This window comes from Barbus barbus, assembly GCF_936440315.1.
Source record: "Barbus barbus genome assembly, chromosome: 46".
NCBI lineage: Eukaryota > Metazoa > Chordata > Actinopteri > Cypriniformes > Cyprinidae > Barbus > Barbus barbus.
This window is the reverse complement of record NC_136724.1, coordinates 14,485,138-14,505,120: the sequence shown is the minus strand read 5'-3', so window position 1 is coordinate 14,505,120 and position 19,983 is coordinate 14,485,138. Positions and strand designations below refer to the sequence as shown.

At 38.4% G+C, this 19,983-nt stretch overlaps 1 protein-coding gene across 1 annotated transcript in view; it reads left to right on the top strand.

Moving 5' to 3' along the window:
• The first annotated feature begins 202 nt into the window (after positions 1–202).
• The window catches only part of LOC306864664 (brother of CDO-like), a 28,717-nt gene continuing 8,936 nt past the window's right edge, over positions 203–19,983 (top strand). The window contains exons 1-4 of the mRNA XM_079408808.1: positions 203–791; positions 13,927–14,051; positions 14,221–14,502; positions 18,350–18,496. Of these exons, the coding sequence (XP_079264934.1) occupies positions 13,943–14,051; positions 14,221–14,502; positions 18,350–18,496 (538 nt within the window). The 5' untranslated portion in view covers positions 203–791; positions 13,927–13,942. The remainder of the gene's footprint in view (positions 792–13,926; positions 14,052–14,220; positions 14,503–18,349; positions 18,497–19,983) is intronic.

Sequence of the window (19,983 nt, the reverse complement as noted above, 5' to 3'; positions counted from 1 at the left end):
TTGTAGGCATTTAATATATATATTTTAATAATTTCATTTTTAGTTTTTAAGAAATACATATTAAAACACTTTGCCATAATTTTCCATGCTGAAATAACCGTTCAGGTAAATGGTGGGAGGTCTTGTAGTGCTTGACCGTGTCTGTAATAGTATGATGTTTGCCAGAATGGTCGGTTATTATGAATGAACCCGGTGGCTCTGAGAGACACATGCGGGGGTCCTCACGGTGAGGTTTTCCTGCACAACACGGCACAGCTGCGCTTGCGGGACTGTCGCTTCAATAGACGGGGGTCAATACAAGCCCTGCGGGGACGAGCGCATACCAAATCAGAGAGGCAGCGGGAGGGAGAGGGGCTGGGTATCCAACTTTGCGAACGTTTCGGTTTCGCGCGAAGATAACGCAAAGTTCTCGTCACGAACGTTCCACTCAAGCTATAAAAGCCTATTTCTTTAGGCGAGACAAGCGTGAACTGCGCTGAGATTTGGGAAGGAATCTTTATTGTTCAGATCCCTCCTCCTTCTTGGGAAGTGGGAGGACCCGAGAAGTTCCTCGCAAAAGGGAGAATTGTTCCAGGACTCAGTCATCCAAAAACGTCCTTTCAATGCAAGAACTTGGGGAGCCGAAGAAAATGTCGGTGCTGCTGCAGCAGTGAATTACTGAAGCAGTCGCGGTTTGCGGGGAAAAGAAGGAGAGGAATTGCAGTTTTCTTGGATTAAACAGCGAGAAACATTGGAAAAAGACGACCAACCAAAAACTAGTGGATTCAACTCCAAACTACTGCACGTTTTTGGTAAGTCTCTCTCTCTCCTCCCCCCAAAACATCTCTTGTTTTTAGGAACCCCACCATGCTATTCTAATAGCTTACTCGAGTTTCCTTCACTTTTCATAGTATTTCCTACATTTTTGCACTTTTGAGAATACTCACCCTGTAGAAATGATCGCGTGTTGTTAATCTCAGAAAGATGATTTTTATATTTTTTGGGGGAAAAGATGCGGGTGTTAGCTAACTAACGTTAGCTATTTTGTTTCGACGTTCTCTTATCAGATTGCTGTTATAGATTCCCGACTCTGCGAGGTTAAGTTTGTTGTTTTTTCTACTTTAAAAATCATTTAGTTTTATTTGTAACGTTGTTTCAATAAAAGACGGCCAAATGGGCTTTGGCTGCGGCTGTGATGTTCATTTGTCCCCCAATGCTAATCATAGGCAAAATAAAAATACGTCTGTATTTATGAGATTTGTAATATGTTTGTATCAACGTATCATTGTCAGAGTGTCAGTAAATGTGTTATGAATTCTCTAAGAAGAATACATGAAAACTTTTGCATAGTTTACAGGCCTCATTCATCTGTAGTAGTTGACATTACTGTTCTCAACACAATTTTACACTGAATAAATCATGTTTGTTTATATATTTTGTCATTCTATTAACATTCTGACTTTTTATTTATTTATTTTACTTTTGAGTTTTTTATTTTTAAAAAACAAATTGGTCAAATGTTGATAATTGTTGGTCATTAGGACATTGTGCCCCAAATATTAAAGCTATTCGTTTGTAAACAATTACAAAGAAGTGTTGTAGCAGTTATATATAAAATATTTGCTTTATTGGTATCTCGTTTCACTTCATTGGGTCTAAAAAAAGAAGTTTTTATAGATATTAACACATTTTCTTCTTAATCAGTTATCATTTTGTCTGTTAGACGTAGCTAACTGTTAGGAAAAAAATACATTTGTGATTATTTAGACTGGAAAACAATATAATATAATGGATAATAAATATATAGCAATTAATGAATATAACAACAATAATAATAATAAGCAAAATGTTCATAATGCATATTATGTTTTATTGTTGTAGTCTAATGATTTACTTATTATAAAAAATGTCAATATATGTCATGAAAATTATACTGTTGATCTGTAAGATGTAATTTTGCTCAGAAAGCCTTGCTGTATTGTGGAGACAAAACCAAACCTAACTGATGAACTACTAAAGATTTGATTTCTGACATTTGATTTGCAAAATGTTCATACAGTCCCGCATGCTTATTATAGAGTTATAACAGGACAATACTGTTACAAAGCTGCTAATGTAGTTTATCAGGACCCCAAAATGTTAGCACCCAGGAGCTGCATTGTTCCCGAAAAAGAAAGAAAACAGGCCAACTGAGAGAAATGCTGGCTGACCTTGCATTTGTTTCAAACTAGTTGATAGATTCTTGCGAGCCAGATTGCTCTACTCGAATGCCAAGAATTCAATTTGAGGAAAAACTGTGGTAGCTGGTTTTTGCTCAAGATGATTGGTGGTCGGGTGGATCAAAGTTGTTCCATAATTGATTCCAGTCTGATTATCTTGTTGGCTTTCATAGTGCTCTGACCTTATTTGGTTATTACGCTGGGAAGGCCTATTAGCTATGCACAGATGGATGCATATATTTCAGATGACATGCCCTCACTGCTCCGCATTCTTTCATTGTAACAGGTATCCCATAGCTGAGCCAGAGAGGCTCGTCTGGGGATTTGGAAAGGTTGATAAAGGCATATAGACGGGTATCAGCGTGGTAGAGATGTCAGAGATGTGACATATGTCTTTAAACGCTCTTGTTTTCATAGAAAAATAGGCAACGAGGCTGTAGGCGTCAGCATTATGAACTCATTTCTAGTGTGTGTGACCAAATGAGAGCTGATTAGTCTTGTTGGATGTGAAGGATTTTTGTTGCCGCAGAGGTTTTTGGACCAGCTTATTGTTTTCTTAAAGGGTGTAACTTTTCTGTTAATTTGCAGAAGAAGCCTGTGTAATAAAAAACTCCTCCAGGTTGGCTTTCATGTCTGTTTCAGCGGGTATGTTCATGCAGTCATAACAGCCTGGAGGCAACAATCTGCGGGTTTGTGTGTGCGTGCGGGTAAAAGATGCTCTCCAATCAGGATTATCTTCTCATAGTGGAATGCATGGCGTGACAGTCTGCTATTTCCAAACATGCTCTGAATTATCCAAAGCTCAAAAGTATGCAGCTGTCAAGAGGCAATTTTTAGCCCGCAGTGAAGAATAATCATCTCTGAAGTAAAAAGTCGCTGTTGGGCCGCACCTGGTCGAGGTAATTTAGTTTCAGAGCTTTCTCCACTTCATTAGGCACCTGATAACACCTGGATGTCCAGGTGGCTGGTTGACTTTCCCACTTTCTCATGTTTGGTTCCTCTTGTTTTCTTGTAAAAACCCTAATTGTTAAAGGGATCGTTCACCCAAATATGAAAATTTGCTGAAAGTTTACTCTCCCTTAGCCTGCCCAGAATGAGTTTGTTACTTTATCGGAATAGATTTTGGGTGCCGTCAGAATGAAAGTTCAAACCGCTGATGAAAACATTGCAATAATCCACAAGTAATCCACACAACTCCAGTCCATCAGTTAAAGATTTGTGAAAAGCTTCATGTTTGTAAGAAACATTAATGGCTATTAATGGGCAAAATATAACATTAGTTATAAATAACTATACAGGTCCTTTTCAAAAAATTAGCATATTGTGATAAAGTTCATTATTTTCTGTAATGTACTGATAAACATTAGACTTTCATATATTTTAGATTCATTACAACACAACTGAAGTAGTTCAAGCCTTTTATTGTTTTAATATTGATGATTTTGGCATACAGCTCATGAAAACCCAAAATTCCTATCTCAAAATATTAGCATATCATGAAAAGGTTCTCTAAACGAGGTATTAACCTAATCATCTGAATCAATTAATTAACTCTAAACACCTGCAAAAGATTCCTGAGGCTTTTAAAAACTCCCAGCCTGGTTCATTACTCAAAACCGCAATCATGGGTAAGACTGCCGACCTGACTGCTGTCCAGAAGGCCATCATTGACACCCTCAAGCAAGAGGGTAAGACACAGAAAGAAATTTCTGAACGAATAGGCTGTTCCCAGAGTGCTGTATCAAGGCACCTCAGTGGGAAGTCTGTGGGAAGGAAAAAGTGTGGCAGAAAACGCAGCACAACGAGAAGAGGTGACCGGACCCCGAGGAAGATTGTGGAGAAGGACCGATTCCAGACCTTGGGGGACCTGCGGAAGCAGTGGACTGAGTCTGGAGTAGAAACATCCAGAGCCACCGTGTACAGGCGTGTGCAGGAAATGGGCTACAGGTACAGGTACAGGTTCCCCAGGTCAAGCCACTTTTGAACCAGAAACAGCGGCAGAAGCGCCTGACCTGGGCTACAGAGAAGCAGCACTGGACTGTTGCTCAGTGGTCCAAAGTACTTTTTTCGGATGAAAGCAAATTTTGCATGTCATTCGGAAATCAAGGTGCCAGAGTCTGGAGGAAGACTGGGGAGAGGGAAATGCCAAAATGCCTGAAGTCCAGTGTCAAGTACCCACAGTCAGTGATGCTGGTGTTGGTCCACTGTGTTTTATCAAGGGCAGGGTCAATGCAGCTAGCTATCAGGAGATTTTGGAGCACTTCATGCTTCCATCTGCTGAAAAGCTTTATGGAGATGAAGATTTCATTTTTCAGCACGACCTGGCACCTGCTCACAGTGCCAAAACCACTGGTAAATGGTTTACTGACCATGGTATTACTGTGATCAATTGGCCTGCCAACTCTCCTGACCTGAACCCCATAGAGAATCTGTGGGATATTGTGAAGAGAAAGTTGAGAGATGCAAGACCCAACACTCTGGATGAGCTTAAGGCCGCTATCGAAGCATCCTGGGCCTCCATAACACCTCAGCAGTGCCACAGGCTGATTGCCTCCATGCCACGCCGCATTGAAGCAGTCAATCCCGACCAAGTATTGAGTGCATAACTGAACATAATTATTTGAAGGTTGACTTTTTTTGTATTAAAAACCCTTTTCTTTTATTGGTCGGATGAAATATGCTAATTTTTTGAGATAGGAATTTTGGGTTTTCATGAGCTGTATGCCAAAATCATCAATATTAAAACAATAAAAGGCTTGAACTACTTCAGTTGTGTTGTAATGAATCTAAAATATATGAAAGTCTAATGTTTATCAGTACATTACAGAAAATAATGAACTTTATCACAATATGCTAATTTTTTGAGAAGGACCTGTATATAAATAAAATATAGTCCATGTAACCCATAAAAATGCTTCCCCTGTTGTCCTCTTACATCAAGATCCACCTATATATTTGTTTAAAACTTGTAAATGGTGTTTGCTCTGTGCATATTTCTCTCCTGATTCAGTCGAGACAGTTTTTTCACTGGGGAAATTAATATGGATAGAGGTTCGAAATTAAAAGACTTAATAAAAGATACATTTATTACATTACAAAACATACAGCTTTTTGCTTCACAAGACATTACTCAATGGACTGGATTTGTATGAATTACATGTAGGTTATTGTAATGTTTTTATCACCTGTTTGAACTGTCATTCTGACGGCACCCATTCACTGCAGAGGATCTATTGTTGATCTAGTGATGTAATGCAAAATTACTCCAAATCTGTTTTGATGAAGAAACGAAATCATCTTGGATGGCCTGAGGGTAAGTGTATTTTTCAATGAATTATTCCTTTAAGAGCAATATGTGCATTTACTTTAACTCTAAATCTTGTGAAATACTCGGTAATGTGTTACCTTGTCTCTTCACTAGTCGTTGTGAAGACTATATTAAGTCAAGCGCGTGTTTGACCCGAGTTGTCTCTGACATCAGGGAAACGCTCAAACATAGCGGCGCGTTGCTGTTTGTGTCAGTGTGTCTGTTGCAAGGTGGTGAGATCATTGATAAACTCCAGACCCTGGTAAGTAAGCAGCAACTGTTTGCAGGCAAACAGCTCAGTGTGTAAAGCTGATATTTGTACAAAGATTAAGGATCGTTTGACAATCACAGTGTAATGGAGACATTCTCACAAGATCATTCACACTCTCTCGATAAATCGTTTTTAGAGACTTATAGCTCACTGTCAGAGTCACACACATGCTCTGAAACGGTTCTGCAAACACATACTCCATTAGTTGTCTTCATTGTCTGTCCAGGGTAGATTATATGCCACTTTCATGTTCTGATAATTGGAATTTTATAAATAATTCTTAATTTACATCAAATTTACGTTTTTTTTCTCTCTCAAACATAAGGAGGTTTTAAAAGAGCTTTTTAAATAAACTTTTTTGATTTGCAATATACACTACTTTTCAAAAGTTTGGGATCTGTAAGATTTTTTAAATGTTTCTTGTGCTCAACAAAGCTGCATTGGTTTATTCTATTAATAGAATAAAAGAGGTATTAGTATTATTGATATAGTATTCCAATTTTAAACAATTTTTCTATTTTAATATATTTTAAGGTATAATTTATTCCTGTGATTCAAAGCTGATTTTTCAACAGCAATTACTCCAGTCTTCAGTGTCACACAGTCCTTCAGAAATCATTCTAATCTGCTGATTTGTTGCTTAAAAAACATTTCTTATTATTATCAATGTAATATTTTTTGTGGAAACTCTTTGGATTATTTTTAATAGAAAGTTAAAAAAACAGCATTTACATGAAATAACAAATCTTTTTAACATTATAAATGTCTCTCCTGTCACTTTTGACCAATTTAATGTGTCGTTGCTAAATAAAAGCATTTATTTCTTTCAAAAACAAAAATCGAACTCACCCCAAACTTTTAAAGGATTTTGTATAAACACCTGTCCTTCAGCATGAAATAAGTAGGATGTTTTCTTCATCTTTATGCTTTTTGGACTCCATGGTATGTTCAAAAGCCAAAGGCTACTGTATTGTTTTGCAGTTTAGGGTTTGTTTATTATGTGGTTGGTGTTGCTTTTGATGTGTCTGCAAACTGTGTGGTCATGGATGTTGCAGGTGTTTACAGTTGACAAGGGCTTCCTCTGCCAAAGCCAGACCTTTGGCTCTGAAAGACCCAGTTATTTGACATTCACCATACTAAACCTGTGTTTAAAAGATGTTTTAGACAATTTTCAGCTTTAAATGTCCTATTTTGTTTGCTTTTTGGCTGTTTTGTATCAGTGCTGTTTACAGCCATTCACTCAGGCAACAGAGCATTATTGCATGAGTGCGTTATAAATCGTTTTATGATGTTTTACTTTTATTATATATTTTTATTCCCCACCCCTTTCTGCTTGTTTTTTTTTTCGATCTTTGGAACTGGACTCTTGCTGGCGAGCACGCAGGCAGTCTAAGCTCACTGAGTTCCTGTTGAATAATGTGGAGAAATTGCTTTAGATTTATAATTGGTTCCATTCACTATGATGGAAAAGCTGCCAGAGCAACGGGGGCCCCTCCGTCCTTCCTTCTCTCCGCTCATCTGCACAGCTATAAGCTCTGTGTGATTTTACAAGAAAATATGTTCAGTATTAATTTCTATTCTTTATTTTGTAATGAACTTCACAATGGCTGCATATGTTTGAGAATTTGAAACATTTGTCCTCCATCCTGATTTGAAAAGTGTTTAATTCTGTTAGATTTGTTTTTTTATTATATTGTAGTTTGAACCGTATTCAAGCAGTTGGCTCTAAAAGTGATTATTTATTTGAATTAAAACAGGTTTTGGGTCCTTGTGCAAATGAGAATGTGCAACACACACACACACCTCACATATAACATATATCTTGTTAAAAATAACTGTTTTTGGGCCAATGGCTCATTTTCTCTTTGTAAAATGTGTGTGAAATGATCTAAGCTCATTGAACCCATTTACTGATTGACAATATTTTCCTAATAATCATCACCAAGGCAGTTTTGTAATGGATTTTTGGTGAACTGAACCTCTTATAATATCTGCCTTGGTGGGGAGCAGCATGAAAACAGGGTCAGTCTAATCCTAACTGACAGTTCCCATCGTCTGGCCAAATGGAGGTATGCAGTCATGTGACCATCCTGCTCAAAGTAGCCGAACTCAATAATTAGCATGTACTATTTAATGCTGCCTTGTTATATGAATTATGCAAATATCAGGGTGCTTAATTGATCAGAGCCCCTGAACTTGGCTCAATCTTTTGCTCGTTAATCCATTGAGTGGGTCTCGTTATTGTATTTTTTGGGCAGGGGTGGATGTTGCTCATTAATAGACTGAAGGGTACGGTGATGGCAGGGGTATTGGCCTTGTTAGTGGTGCTTTTGATGTTTAATTTTCCGGCATGGGAACGACTGATGTCTTTTGCGGTGAATTGTGGGAGTCTAGGCAGACCTGGAAAAGATTCTGCTTTGCTTACACCTGCTAATCTGTTCTGAGAGCCATGAGAACGTTCCAAAGGATTAAGTGATGGTGAAGAGCCCTGAAGGTAAAGTCATGGCTGTGGCAGCTGGTGAACTATGCCCAAAGTTTAGTTTGGGTGATATTGAATATTCATGATTTTGCTGGGGATATAATGACGCAATATTTTAAATAGTACAATCATTTCAGTGGCCTTTTTATTTGGCCTAAAGACTAAAAAATGTTGTTAGATTAGTTTCACAATTTTTCTGTCTTTCTACATGATTTTGTAGTTGCGCCACTGATTTAAACTTCAGGTCATTTTGAAGTATGAAATGTTTCTGTGAAAAAGTTCAAATGGTTCAGTAAATCACTTAAAAAATCAATTATCCGTTTACATCATCAATCAGAAATGTTCACTGAAGATTCTGTACTGCATTTGTTTACAATGCTTTTCCAAAAAAAAAAACAAGTTAAAAATTACTGTTTTTGGTGTATTTTTAGATTAACACATAGAAATGAAAATTCATTCTTCTGTTAATTTACTAAAAAACTTTTCTTTTTTTTTTACTGTATCTGTTTGGAGTTAATCATTTATTTACTTATTTTTGAAAGAAGCTATTCTATAATAGGCAGACATGCACTCTTTGTATGTTATAATGGACTGAACGCTACCTGCTTTGTCATTTGTCATAAACATCCTTTATTGTTACATATTGTTACATAAAAACATAAACAGAAAATATATTGTATGAATATAAATATATCTCTGTGTTCAGACACCAATGACAACAACATCTCGACATCCATATTCTTTGTATGTTGGTTGAAAGTCCTCTACTTCTGTGTTTTTACGCTCGTGCTCAATACAGTCTTCTGAGCTTTTAGCGCCACCGCGTTGACCTTTTGGCCTGGGTAACAGCAGTTTCTCTGGCCATGTGATGTAATGCTCAAATCTTATTGCACGGCCCGTGTCTTCACTTCGCGAAACTGAAAAGACCCGTCGGACTGGTTCGAAAAAAACATTCGCATGTGGAAGCATCCATAGGATTCTGTTGTTTTATTCCAGAGCGTCAATATGTCCGATATTCGTTTCTCTTTTTCGCGTTCAGTGTAATTTTGTAATAATATTTCGCAGTATTGCTTTTTTTTACTGGTATTTTTTATCAAATAAATGCAGTCATGGTGTAAGTATAAGTGACTTCATTCAGAAACATAAAAAAAAAAACTTTTGTACTTTTATCAGTGGAAGTTTGGTCAAAATGGTGGATCCTCTGATTGCAGAGAAATATATTTTCAGCCATTACAGAGCATAAATATTGAGATATTCTGTTTATAGAACATTCAAGTGTGCTGTTAATCTATAAGGAGGCCAAAACTTCAGTAAAACTCTCCCTCTGAACTGTACTTTCTGCATTTTTTGACTGCTTCAGCCAAATGGCCAGCAAACTTCAACCATCCACCATCTCAATTTCCCCCCTCACCGGTTAATCACCAGTTAACATCCACTCTCTAATTTGGATCCCTAACGCTTAGATCCCCCCTTCACCCACCCCCACATCCACTAACCACTTTTGGCTCTCCAACTCCCCCAGCCCAAAACTGCAACCCTCACTTGTCCATTGAGCTGCCCCCATCAGCTCTTCCTCTGGCCCTTCTGAGAAACGTCTCTCCTTTCACAGGGGGCCATAGGGTTATTGTCCGTGCGCCGGCTCACTGCTTTACAATGACTCTCCACTCTATTAAGGTGCGTTCTGCCTGTTACCGTCGCCCGGAGCAACGGGCCTCCCGCATGACAGATATGCGCTGTGGCATTGTGGGCCATGGGCCCGCGCGGGCAGTTGAACCCAGCACTCCTCACACTTGACACCGCATGTGTTTATCTAAAGGGGGGGTATTGTGATGTTTGGAGAATCGAGGATGGGTCGGGGGGGTCTGAAGGACATAAATAGGGTGAAGGGAGAGAGGGGTGATAAATATTCAGAAGGAGCTAAACCCCACCTCCTCCCCTCGCCTCCTCGTTACTCTTCTCTTCCCTCTGTGCGGAAAGCAGATGGAATGTGAACGGTACGAGGGAGGCCCACGGGCGGCCGAAAGCGGTTTTATCCAATTAGTAGGGTTGTCAAAATGAATTTCACACAGGCTGGAGGACAATAGTGACCAGAGTGGCCCTAGAAGAAAGGACTCCATTTAGTGACAAAGAGGCATTATGAAGTTACTTCAGTATTATGCTTTTTGTCTCTCTTTCTTTCTCCCTTTCTCCTATAAACAGTCTAAACGCACATGCCTTTGTACAGCCCTTAACCAGATGCTCAGATCAATGCGATCTCTGCTCTCTAAAGGGGTCACATACTTACACCACAGCATGATTTTCGCTTACAGTATCATTTGACTCCCCCTGCCTGTGCATCGTTGGTGAAGAAGGAAAAAAAATGGCAGTGCTATGAATTATTTACCGTTACAGTTGTGACTTGATATGAATGTGAAGTGTTTGTCTCAGAGGTGATGACATGAGCTGGATTGCACATATGTGTCTGAGTGAAGCATGTGTGTTCAAGGAGATAACTTCTGACGCCTGAGACAGGTGGCTTGACAGCCAAGGAGACGCTATTGCCGCCTTTTCCAAACCTATAGGGCAGCTGTCCTGTTCCTGTTGACAGCACAGCTTTATTGGCTCCAACAAGCCTGATAGTCTGAGTAGATGCAGTAGTTAATTTGATGCAAACATGTAGCCCGATTTTCACAATCCAGTGGGATTGATGAGGCTCGTCAATAAGAATGGTTTCAGGTTGGTTGACAGAGCTGTCATTTGCCTAGTCAAATCAGTTCTACGCTATATGTATGGTTTATGCCTCGCAAACATAAAGATTTTGTAGTTTGTGATGTATTGAAGGTGGTTGTTGTTACAAACTCTACTGATTTAAATATTTGGACAAGGTAAAGTTAGCTAGCTGGTTAACATATGAGATTTTGTTGGAAACTGTGGGAATTATGTTCATAGTCATCACGTAATTCTTAATTATTTAAGAAAACTTGATATTTAAAAATATTACATACAAATATAAAATATGTTTATTTATTTATTTAGGCTAAATATTTTTAGATAAAACAAATCTGAACTATGTTCTCAACCGGTCTAGAAGTTCTACCAACAGTTTTTGTTCACTGAAAGTTTGTTGAAATGCATTTTTAATGTTTCACAGGCTGAATGATTGATACTCAGGTACTTAACAGCACATGGTAATTGATTTAAATATGTGGTCATGGCAAAGTAATATAACTAGCTGACTTGGATAAGTTTGTTTTTTGACAGTTGAGAGAATAATTGAGTGGGTTTGAAAATATAAAATTATTTGCGATAAATATATATTTTGCATTCAGTATTAGGCTGTTTTTGACAAATATAAAATATTGCTAAAGCTATATATATATATATATATATATATATTTTTTTTTTTTTTTTTTTTTTTTACTTTTATATATTTATATATGTATTTTCTATATTATTAATATGTATTTTTTATTTTTATTTTTTTTCTGATAGAGAAAATAATGTAAAGGCTGCTTCTAATCTGAACTTTGTTCTTGACAAGTACAGCAGAAAAAAAAGAGTTCTACCAGTGTTTTGCCAGGTTTTTGTCCATTGGAGGTTGTAGAAAACACATTTTCAGTGTTTAATTGTTTGAGTGATTGACACCCATGTTCACAACTGCACCTGACTGTACTTCCACACCCCACAGTCACTTGCTGTGGTCAAAACACAAGTGTAACAATCATCTACACCTACAGTAGTAGTAATGGATGTAGTTGTAGTATTAACTGCAATGTCAACAGTTGTAGTATTAGTGTTCTTAGTAATTGCAATCAGTATCAGACATGGTGGTAAATCATTCATTTTAGTAGTAATATTAAAAAGAGCAGTGACATGAGCCAATCATTGACCTGATTAAAGCTGATGATTTACAGAGCTTTAACGAAGCATGGAGAACTTGACCAAGTGTTCACTTAAAGTGGTAGAAACTAGTTGCTTGTCAAGTTGACTGTTTGCTTAGGTCAGTATGATCTTGGGTTCCCCCGATGTGCCTGGAATCAGCATCACGCCGTTTCCACTTCAGAGACAAGAAACAAACAAGCTAATGTTGTAGCGGACAGCGGAATCCATCAGCATTTTAACACGTATGGTAATTAAAATGATGAGTCCAACATTTCCAAATCAGTCAGACTAAATAACATCTCTCTGCAGCGTTATGTAGACAGCATAACTTGTTTATTTCTGGTGTTGGAAACGGAAAAACATTTATTTAGGGCCAACCCCAAAGTCTGTAAATGGCACACATTCTATTCCGTCAGCAGAGTTTGGCTAATAGCTAATGGCTACATTATGTACCTACCAGCTCCAGAAAAACAACTCCAGATCCCAAGACGCAGACTTCATTTATTTTTGCAGGGTTTTTTCTAGAGTTGTGTCGTGTGGTACCCTCCCATGTTTGAGCTCTCAATCTTTCTGTGAGGTTTCATTAATCATTACTTATAATTGATGGGAGTAGAGTTGTGTGTGTTTGTGTGTGTGTGTGAGAGCGAGAGATTTGCAGTCTGGGAGCAATGGACCACCCTCCTCCTCCTGACGGGAAGTTGTTAGTTTAACCTGACAGGAAAGAATTCGGGAAACTTGGCAGTAAGAGTCGAGGGAGAGAAACGCTCCCTTTCCTGCATTAACTGTTAATACATTAACCATTACTCCTTTTCTCCTGCTTGCTCTTTCTCCCTTGGTTTGCGTCTTTGTAGGGATCACATTACACTACTCAATATTTCCAGAAAATACAAATTATATCACCCCCACCCCATTGTCCTTTGTGTGCAGGGTTTTTTTCTTTTGAACCCGCCTGTATCAGTTACACCTGAGTGAGGGGGCTCAGATTTCCCCCTCTTCTTATCCGGGCACCCGTCTCAACAGTTGCACCCGCTGAATGTGGGTTCAAGCAGATGTGTGTTTCAGCATGTGCTCTGTGAACTTGTAAGGAAAGATTGTTTCATGAGTAGCAGAACACCATTTTTGCGTCCTTAAAGTGGACCATGGGATAGGAAAGCTTCTTGTAGGGTCATTAATAAGATTTCATGTTTTTGAAATAAATTTTATTAATGCTGATCAAGGCTGCTTTTATTTGATCAAAACTATAGTGAAACTATTATATAATATAATAATAGTATTACCATTTTAAATAACTGTTTACTGTTTTAATATATTTTTAAAAAATAATTTATTCCTGCAGTGACAAAGCTGCCATTACTCCAGTCTTCAGTGTCACATGATCCTTCAGAAATCAGTCTAATGTGCTGATTTAGTGCTTAAGAAACATTATTTATTCATCAGCATTGAAAACAGAGTTTGGTTTTTCAGGGTTTCATAAATAAAAAGTTAAAGAACAGCATTTTTTTTTTAAATATTATAAACCTTTTGTTACATTATAGGCTAAATGTCATTATTTTCACTTATGATCAATTTAACTGAATAAAGTACTATTTCTTTCAAAACAAAAAAGTACTTAATGGCTCCTGACTTGTAAATGCATTTCACTCTAAATTTGGTCTCTTTTCTTGTTTTTGGCAACTGTATGACTCAGGTTGAGGGTTGTGTCATTATTATACTCACCACATGCACAATGTAATGTCACATTAACTACATTTTCAGCTGATAACCTCTTTCTCTTTCTTGCTCTCTCTCTCTCTCTCTCTCTCTCTCACAGGGGTAGTATATGGAAAATGTCTGGGATATTGGATTGGATACCCTGGGAAAGAAAGCGGAAGATTCGAGTGCTGTGTGCCCTGGGTGCACTGCTGTGCTGCCTGCAGGATAGTAGAGCTGTTAGAGGTGGGTTTCTGACGTCTTGGTGCTTCTCCATCCCTTACAAGACCTATTCCCACCAAAACGTCATAAAGTTGGCTTCATTTGAGTTCAGATCCGGCACCTGTTATAGCCGTTTGTTTTGGACAACTGATATATTTGTTCACCATTATTATGTCCCAATTTCTCTTTCTAGATGACGTCCCAATCTTCACCGAGGAGCCTCCCTCTTTGGTACAGAAACTGGGGGGCAGCGTGACCCTGCGCTGCAGCGCCTTGCCTAACCATGTCACCATCAGCTGGCGTCTGAACGGCAGAGAGCTGCCAACTGGGGAAGACAAAGAGCTGGGAGTGCTGGTGCGGCCCGGTTCGCTCTACATCCCCTCCCTTTCTAACCTCACCGTGGGCAGATACCAGTGTGTGGCCACCACCAGCGTCGGGTCCTGCGCTAGCGTGCCAGCCAATGTTACTGCAGCTAGTGAGTACACACACTTACATTTGTTGTATACATATTTACACACAATGTTTTGAACTTTTCTGTGCTGAAGTCAAAGGGGCATTTAGTGTGTGGTTGTGTGCCAGCTGTACTGCTAGTGTGTGTGTGTTTACCCTAAGTTAGTCAGTGTTGGATCACAGGAAGGGGTGTGTAATGTGACCCACCATAATGCCTGTGCATGTGTGTACGGTTGAACCACGGGCCCCGTTAGTGAAAGGGCCTCCTCCCTGTTCTCCATTGCTTCCCTCTTTTCATATACATAGACGAAACGGAACGAGAAAAAAAAGCCAGAAAAAGAAACATATACTACACACTGCATATACTACCATTTAAATTTGGGGGGTTGTTGTAATTTGTAAGAATATTTTACAATAATACTTTTTTACTGTATTCTTAGAGTAATATAAGAGACTCAATAACCTAAAAGAATGTAAATCCTTAAACTTTTGAATGAGGGTATGCATTGGGGTTAAAAAATCTGTTATCTCTACTGAAAGTGATTCTATTTTGTATTTTTCTCATTTATTACAGTGCTTTAATTACGAATCATATTACTAGCATAATAATTTGAGTGAAAAGTTGAACAAAGTCTTTATGTCTTAGTATTTGGTTTGTCTCCCTTTTACTTTAAAGTGTTAGTTAATCCAAAAATGAAAATTCTGTCATTAATTGTCCCTCGTGTCATTCCAAACCCTTCGTTCATCTTCAGAACATCTTCAGAAGATATTTTTGATGAAATCGAGAGCTTTCTGTCCCTGCATATACACAGCAATGCAACTACCATGTTCAAGGCCCAGAAAGGTAGTAAGGACATCGTTAAAATAGTTCATGAGTCTTTTTTTAGACATGAGGGTAATTAATGACAGAATTGTCATTTTTGGCTGAACTAGCCCTTTAATCGCAGCAGCACTAAAGCTGAACTCCCCAAGTTTGTGTAAAACTAATGATCATCTTCTCCAGCATGATTTGAGATAATCTTGAGCTTCAGTGGAAGCGAGAGCAACTGACCGTCTGTACAAAAGTATACACATGATCACAATTTTTTTTATTTGTGGTCTATAAAAATGCTGAATTTCTTGCTAATTTTACATCATAATAAATGTCAAAATCCTAATACCTTCAATTTATTTAGTTTTATTTTCATAAACTGTTTGTGAATATGTGCCACATATGAAATTCTAAAGAACTGTGTGCATGCATGCGTGTTTGTGTGATAGTGTGAGCAGTGTAGGTTTGGCAGGACTAGTCGAGGCAGGATCTTCTGTCAAGATGAGACGCGACATGAGATTCTTGACACCATCTTCACCTCCCCAAAGCAGGCTTTACATCATCCCCACCCCCCCGATTTCCCTCTCTCAAACTCTGCGTTTCTCCTCATGGCATTTTATGGTGCATTGGATTTCAGTCCTCTCAAAGCTCATTTGCTTTGTTCTGACTTTGAGCCTCCCTCATTTAACTTTGACTCTCGTACATTTGCGAGATGTAATTGATAAGGACTATGAATTAGAAGTTGAGGGCTAGGGGCGCGCAGATGCAAGCTCTTAGCTGGGGCCCCCCGTCTCTGATGATCCCACGTTGGCCCCTCGCGCTAATTTAATAAAGACCTCCTCCCTTAGTCAGCCAGGGTTTGGACGGTTCCTCGGGGAGGGCGCTGCGTGTGATCGCGAGCCTGTAGTTGTCTCACGTCTCCCATATTTCAAAGCTCTACCCATTTGTTTTTGCTCTGTGAAAGAGCTTGGCTCTCCCTGGTATCTGTCTCTGTAGGAATCCTGTCTGAAGCGTCTCCCATCGGGGAGGCTGTTGCCTGCCTGAGCATTATTTCAAACTCTCCTCTTAAATTCCTCCACAGACAAGCGAGCCTCCCATGTCCTTCCAGCCAAGAAACATTCCTTCGGCGCTCTCTCTCCCTTTTCTTCCCTCTCTCGCGCACAAAACACACACCTCTTCACATATGTTTTTAATACATGGTAACTAATTCTCAATAAACTCTTGGGCGAACTTGTTTTTCTTTGTCATCTTTTAAGGCTACACGTAGTCTGGCCAGCGATATTCCACACAATAGTTACTGTATCATATCAGTATGATTTTAAATGTCATACAAACATGAGCACTCAAACACACACAGGCTCAGCGGCCCCAGACATAAAAATGATGAATGCTAAGTAACCATGCAGCATGTATGAAAGTATTGCCAAGTGGAGTTGGAAACATGTCTGATCTATTTTATAAATACTATTAATCCTGAATGGCTCCCAGCATTCCCTGCTCTCCAGGCCTCCAGGAGACTTAGAAAGTAGCGTATGCACGCAAACAAATCACACATTCACCCTTTACCTCCTCACATGCACTCACAAACATATTAGAGGCATATAAACATTTGTTTCACAGTTTTTCCTTGTAGTCTGCCACTGTTCTTTCATTTATTCTTGTGAAATATTACAATTAAAAATAACTGTTTTTTATTTTAATATTTTAAAATGTATTCCTGTGATGCAAAGATGAATTTTCAGCATCATTACTCCAGTAGTGACACATGATTCTTCAGAAATCATTCTAATATGCTGATTTGGTGCACAGAAACATTTCTTCTTATTGTCAATGTTGGAAACAGTTGTGCTGCTTAATATTTGTGTGCAAACCCATTTTCTAGGATTCTAGGATGAATAGAAAGCTAAAAAGAACAGAATTTATTTACAATAGAAATCTTTTGTGAGTTATTCAAGTTTTTAATCTCACTTTTGATCAGTTGAGAATTAGTATATATGACTTTTATTTTTGTTTAAAAAGTTTAATGTTACTAATTGAATGTTTTCTCCCTCTTTCCCCTCTTGCACACCTGAGGAGGGGAGGAATCTTTCAAGGACAGGGAGGTGAAGGGTAGTCAGTCAGAGGAGGGGTTAAAGGTGTGCACTAAGGAATTTAGGAGAGGTGTGGGGTGGTGGGGGATGCTGGCAGGGGTGGGCTGTAAAAAGACCCTGATTGATTTAGCAAATGGATCGTTTCCCCCCCAAAAACATTCTCCACCCTGCTCTCAGCCTCATATCCTGGAAATCTCATCTCCCAAGAAATGATTTCAAAAAGAAATTTGACTTCAAAAACCAAGCGATGCTTTCTTTCAGAGTACAGATGCATCTGGTGTCAAAGAGTTTATCAGATGCTGATTATTTAAGTGCTCATCTCATCCATCATTGCATGTCTTTTGGTTCCAGGAATACTTAACAAAAAGCTTTTTTTAATCTTTACCTCAGATCTTTTGGCTCTGTTGTACATAACTTTGAGACGTATCAGACGCCAAGGAATATAACTAAACTCTGGAGAACAATGAAACGATTTGATTTGTGAGAGGAGTAATGAACAGTTGGGGAGATATTTGATTAAGTTTGGGGTTTTTTCAGGACAGCACTGTGCAATTTTCCCCGTCTGCCTTTGGAAAATATTCCCTTCACAGAATGACACACAGACTCACTTAGACGGAGTTATTCCATTTTATTGAAATCCAAACTACTTTTCCTCCCTTGAAACTCAAGAGATGGCTGACCTTTAGCCTTTGACCTCATTTTAGCCTGGGCTGAATTGAGCTTAAGGAAGCTAGACTTTCTGTCTCTGTTTTTCAGAGCTATTGGGTGTCTGCCCATTTGATATCCCAGTAAAAGTCCTAAGCATATGCACTCTAAAGCTTCTCAGTTTCCTGAATGGAATACAAAGAGGCTTTCAACTTCGAAATGCTCAAAACCAACACTTGGACTTTTGAGATTTCTTTTGCTTTTCTTGGTTTAGTGTATATGCTATATGGTTGAAAAACTAATCATTCTTGTGTGTTTGCGTGCAGAGTTGCGTGATTTTGAGCCAGATGACCAGCATGAGATTGAGGTGGATGAAGGCAACACAGCAGTGATCGAGTGTCATCTGCCTGAGAGTCAACCCAAAGCTCAGGTCCGCTACAGTGTCAAACAGGAGTGGCTGGAGACTTCTAAAGGTACACATTACTAATTTTATGGCTTAACATAGTTATTCACAGTTTTGCTCAATAAACATCAGTTGTTCTTAATCAAGCGGCCTGAGACCTACTAGGAAGCTTCAGAACACTTTCACTTGATTTTCACAAGATGGTAGTCATGTAAATTAATTGAAAATGAAAAGTTAAAATCTTTAAGAACATTGTTTTTGAGATTATGGAATTTAATTGTTTTTATTTTTTATAATTATTTTGGTAACACATCAGTATAGGGACCAATTCTCACTATTAACTAGTTGCTATTAGCATGCCTATTATTAACATATTGGCTGTTTATTTGTATGTATAAAGCACATATGACCCACATTCTACATCCCTAATCCTACTCAATACCTAAGAGAATTAGACCTCGAATTGTGTGACCGTTATTTTAATATATTGCCACTCCTAGTTTCTGTAAATGAGTCAAAAAGGTTGAGAACCACTGCTCTGTTTAAGTACATGATTGCAAATGCACAAAGAAAGTTTCATTCGGAAATGTCAGATTACAAGGTACAATACAATGTAAATGTTTGCTTCCTATCTTCCTATCTTTGCCACAAGAGGTGCTATAATCACTATTAATGTTGACAGTCTTTTTTTCAACTACTGAAGACAATGTTGTTGAACAAATTAGTTAAATTTGTCATGATTCTTGCTAGCTACCTTAGTTATAATAACACATCCAGTTCAATGACATAGACATTTGACTGTAACTCTATAGCATACTCTGCAGAGGTCACAAGTAAGTCTCGAGTCTTTGCATTCAATTCTCGAGTCAAGTCCCGAGTCAAAATAGGCAAGTCCAAGTCGAGTTGCAAGTCCTCAACTTTTAGCTTCAAGTCTTAAACAAGTCATTAGTGCTCTTTGCCCAAAGTCTCAGTATTAATTACTATATCAAATTTATAGTAATTTATATCAGGAAGTCAGGTAGAATATGTTTTACATAGTTTAATTTCATGTGAGATGGGTGCCCTTAATCTTAATAATTATTTTGCAACAAACTTTAAACCTTTAAAAATAAGCAGGTCCTGGATCTTGATCCTGGATTTAAGTAGCCTAATAGTTGCACCATAACTTTAAACTCAGATTTAAATCTTGATTATGGATTAACTTTAAACTTAATGGAGGTTTAAATAAAATAAAATGCACATGCAATTAAAATATGCAACTGATTGAACAAAAACAGTGAAGATCTGACAAAAAAAAAAAAAAGGTCTTGGAGGTGTTTACCAATAAAAATGAAAATTAAAGCACATGGAGTTGGTAGAGCTGCGAGGGTCGTGGCGGGATGCGGATCCATCACTCATGGTGCACCTCGGTGTCGGACAAACAAAAGAAGTGAGGAATATGTTTAGCATTTCACAACAGCGGTCACGGTGATGATGAGGCGAGCACCAGTGATCGCAGCCGCACCTCTCGTTCTTCATGCCCCCGTCTAGAGTGATAACGACGCTGATAAAGTCGTT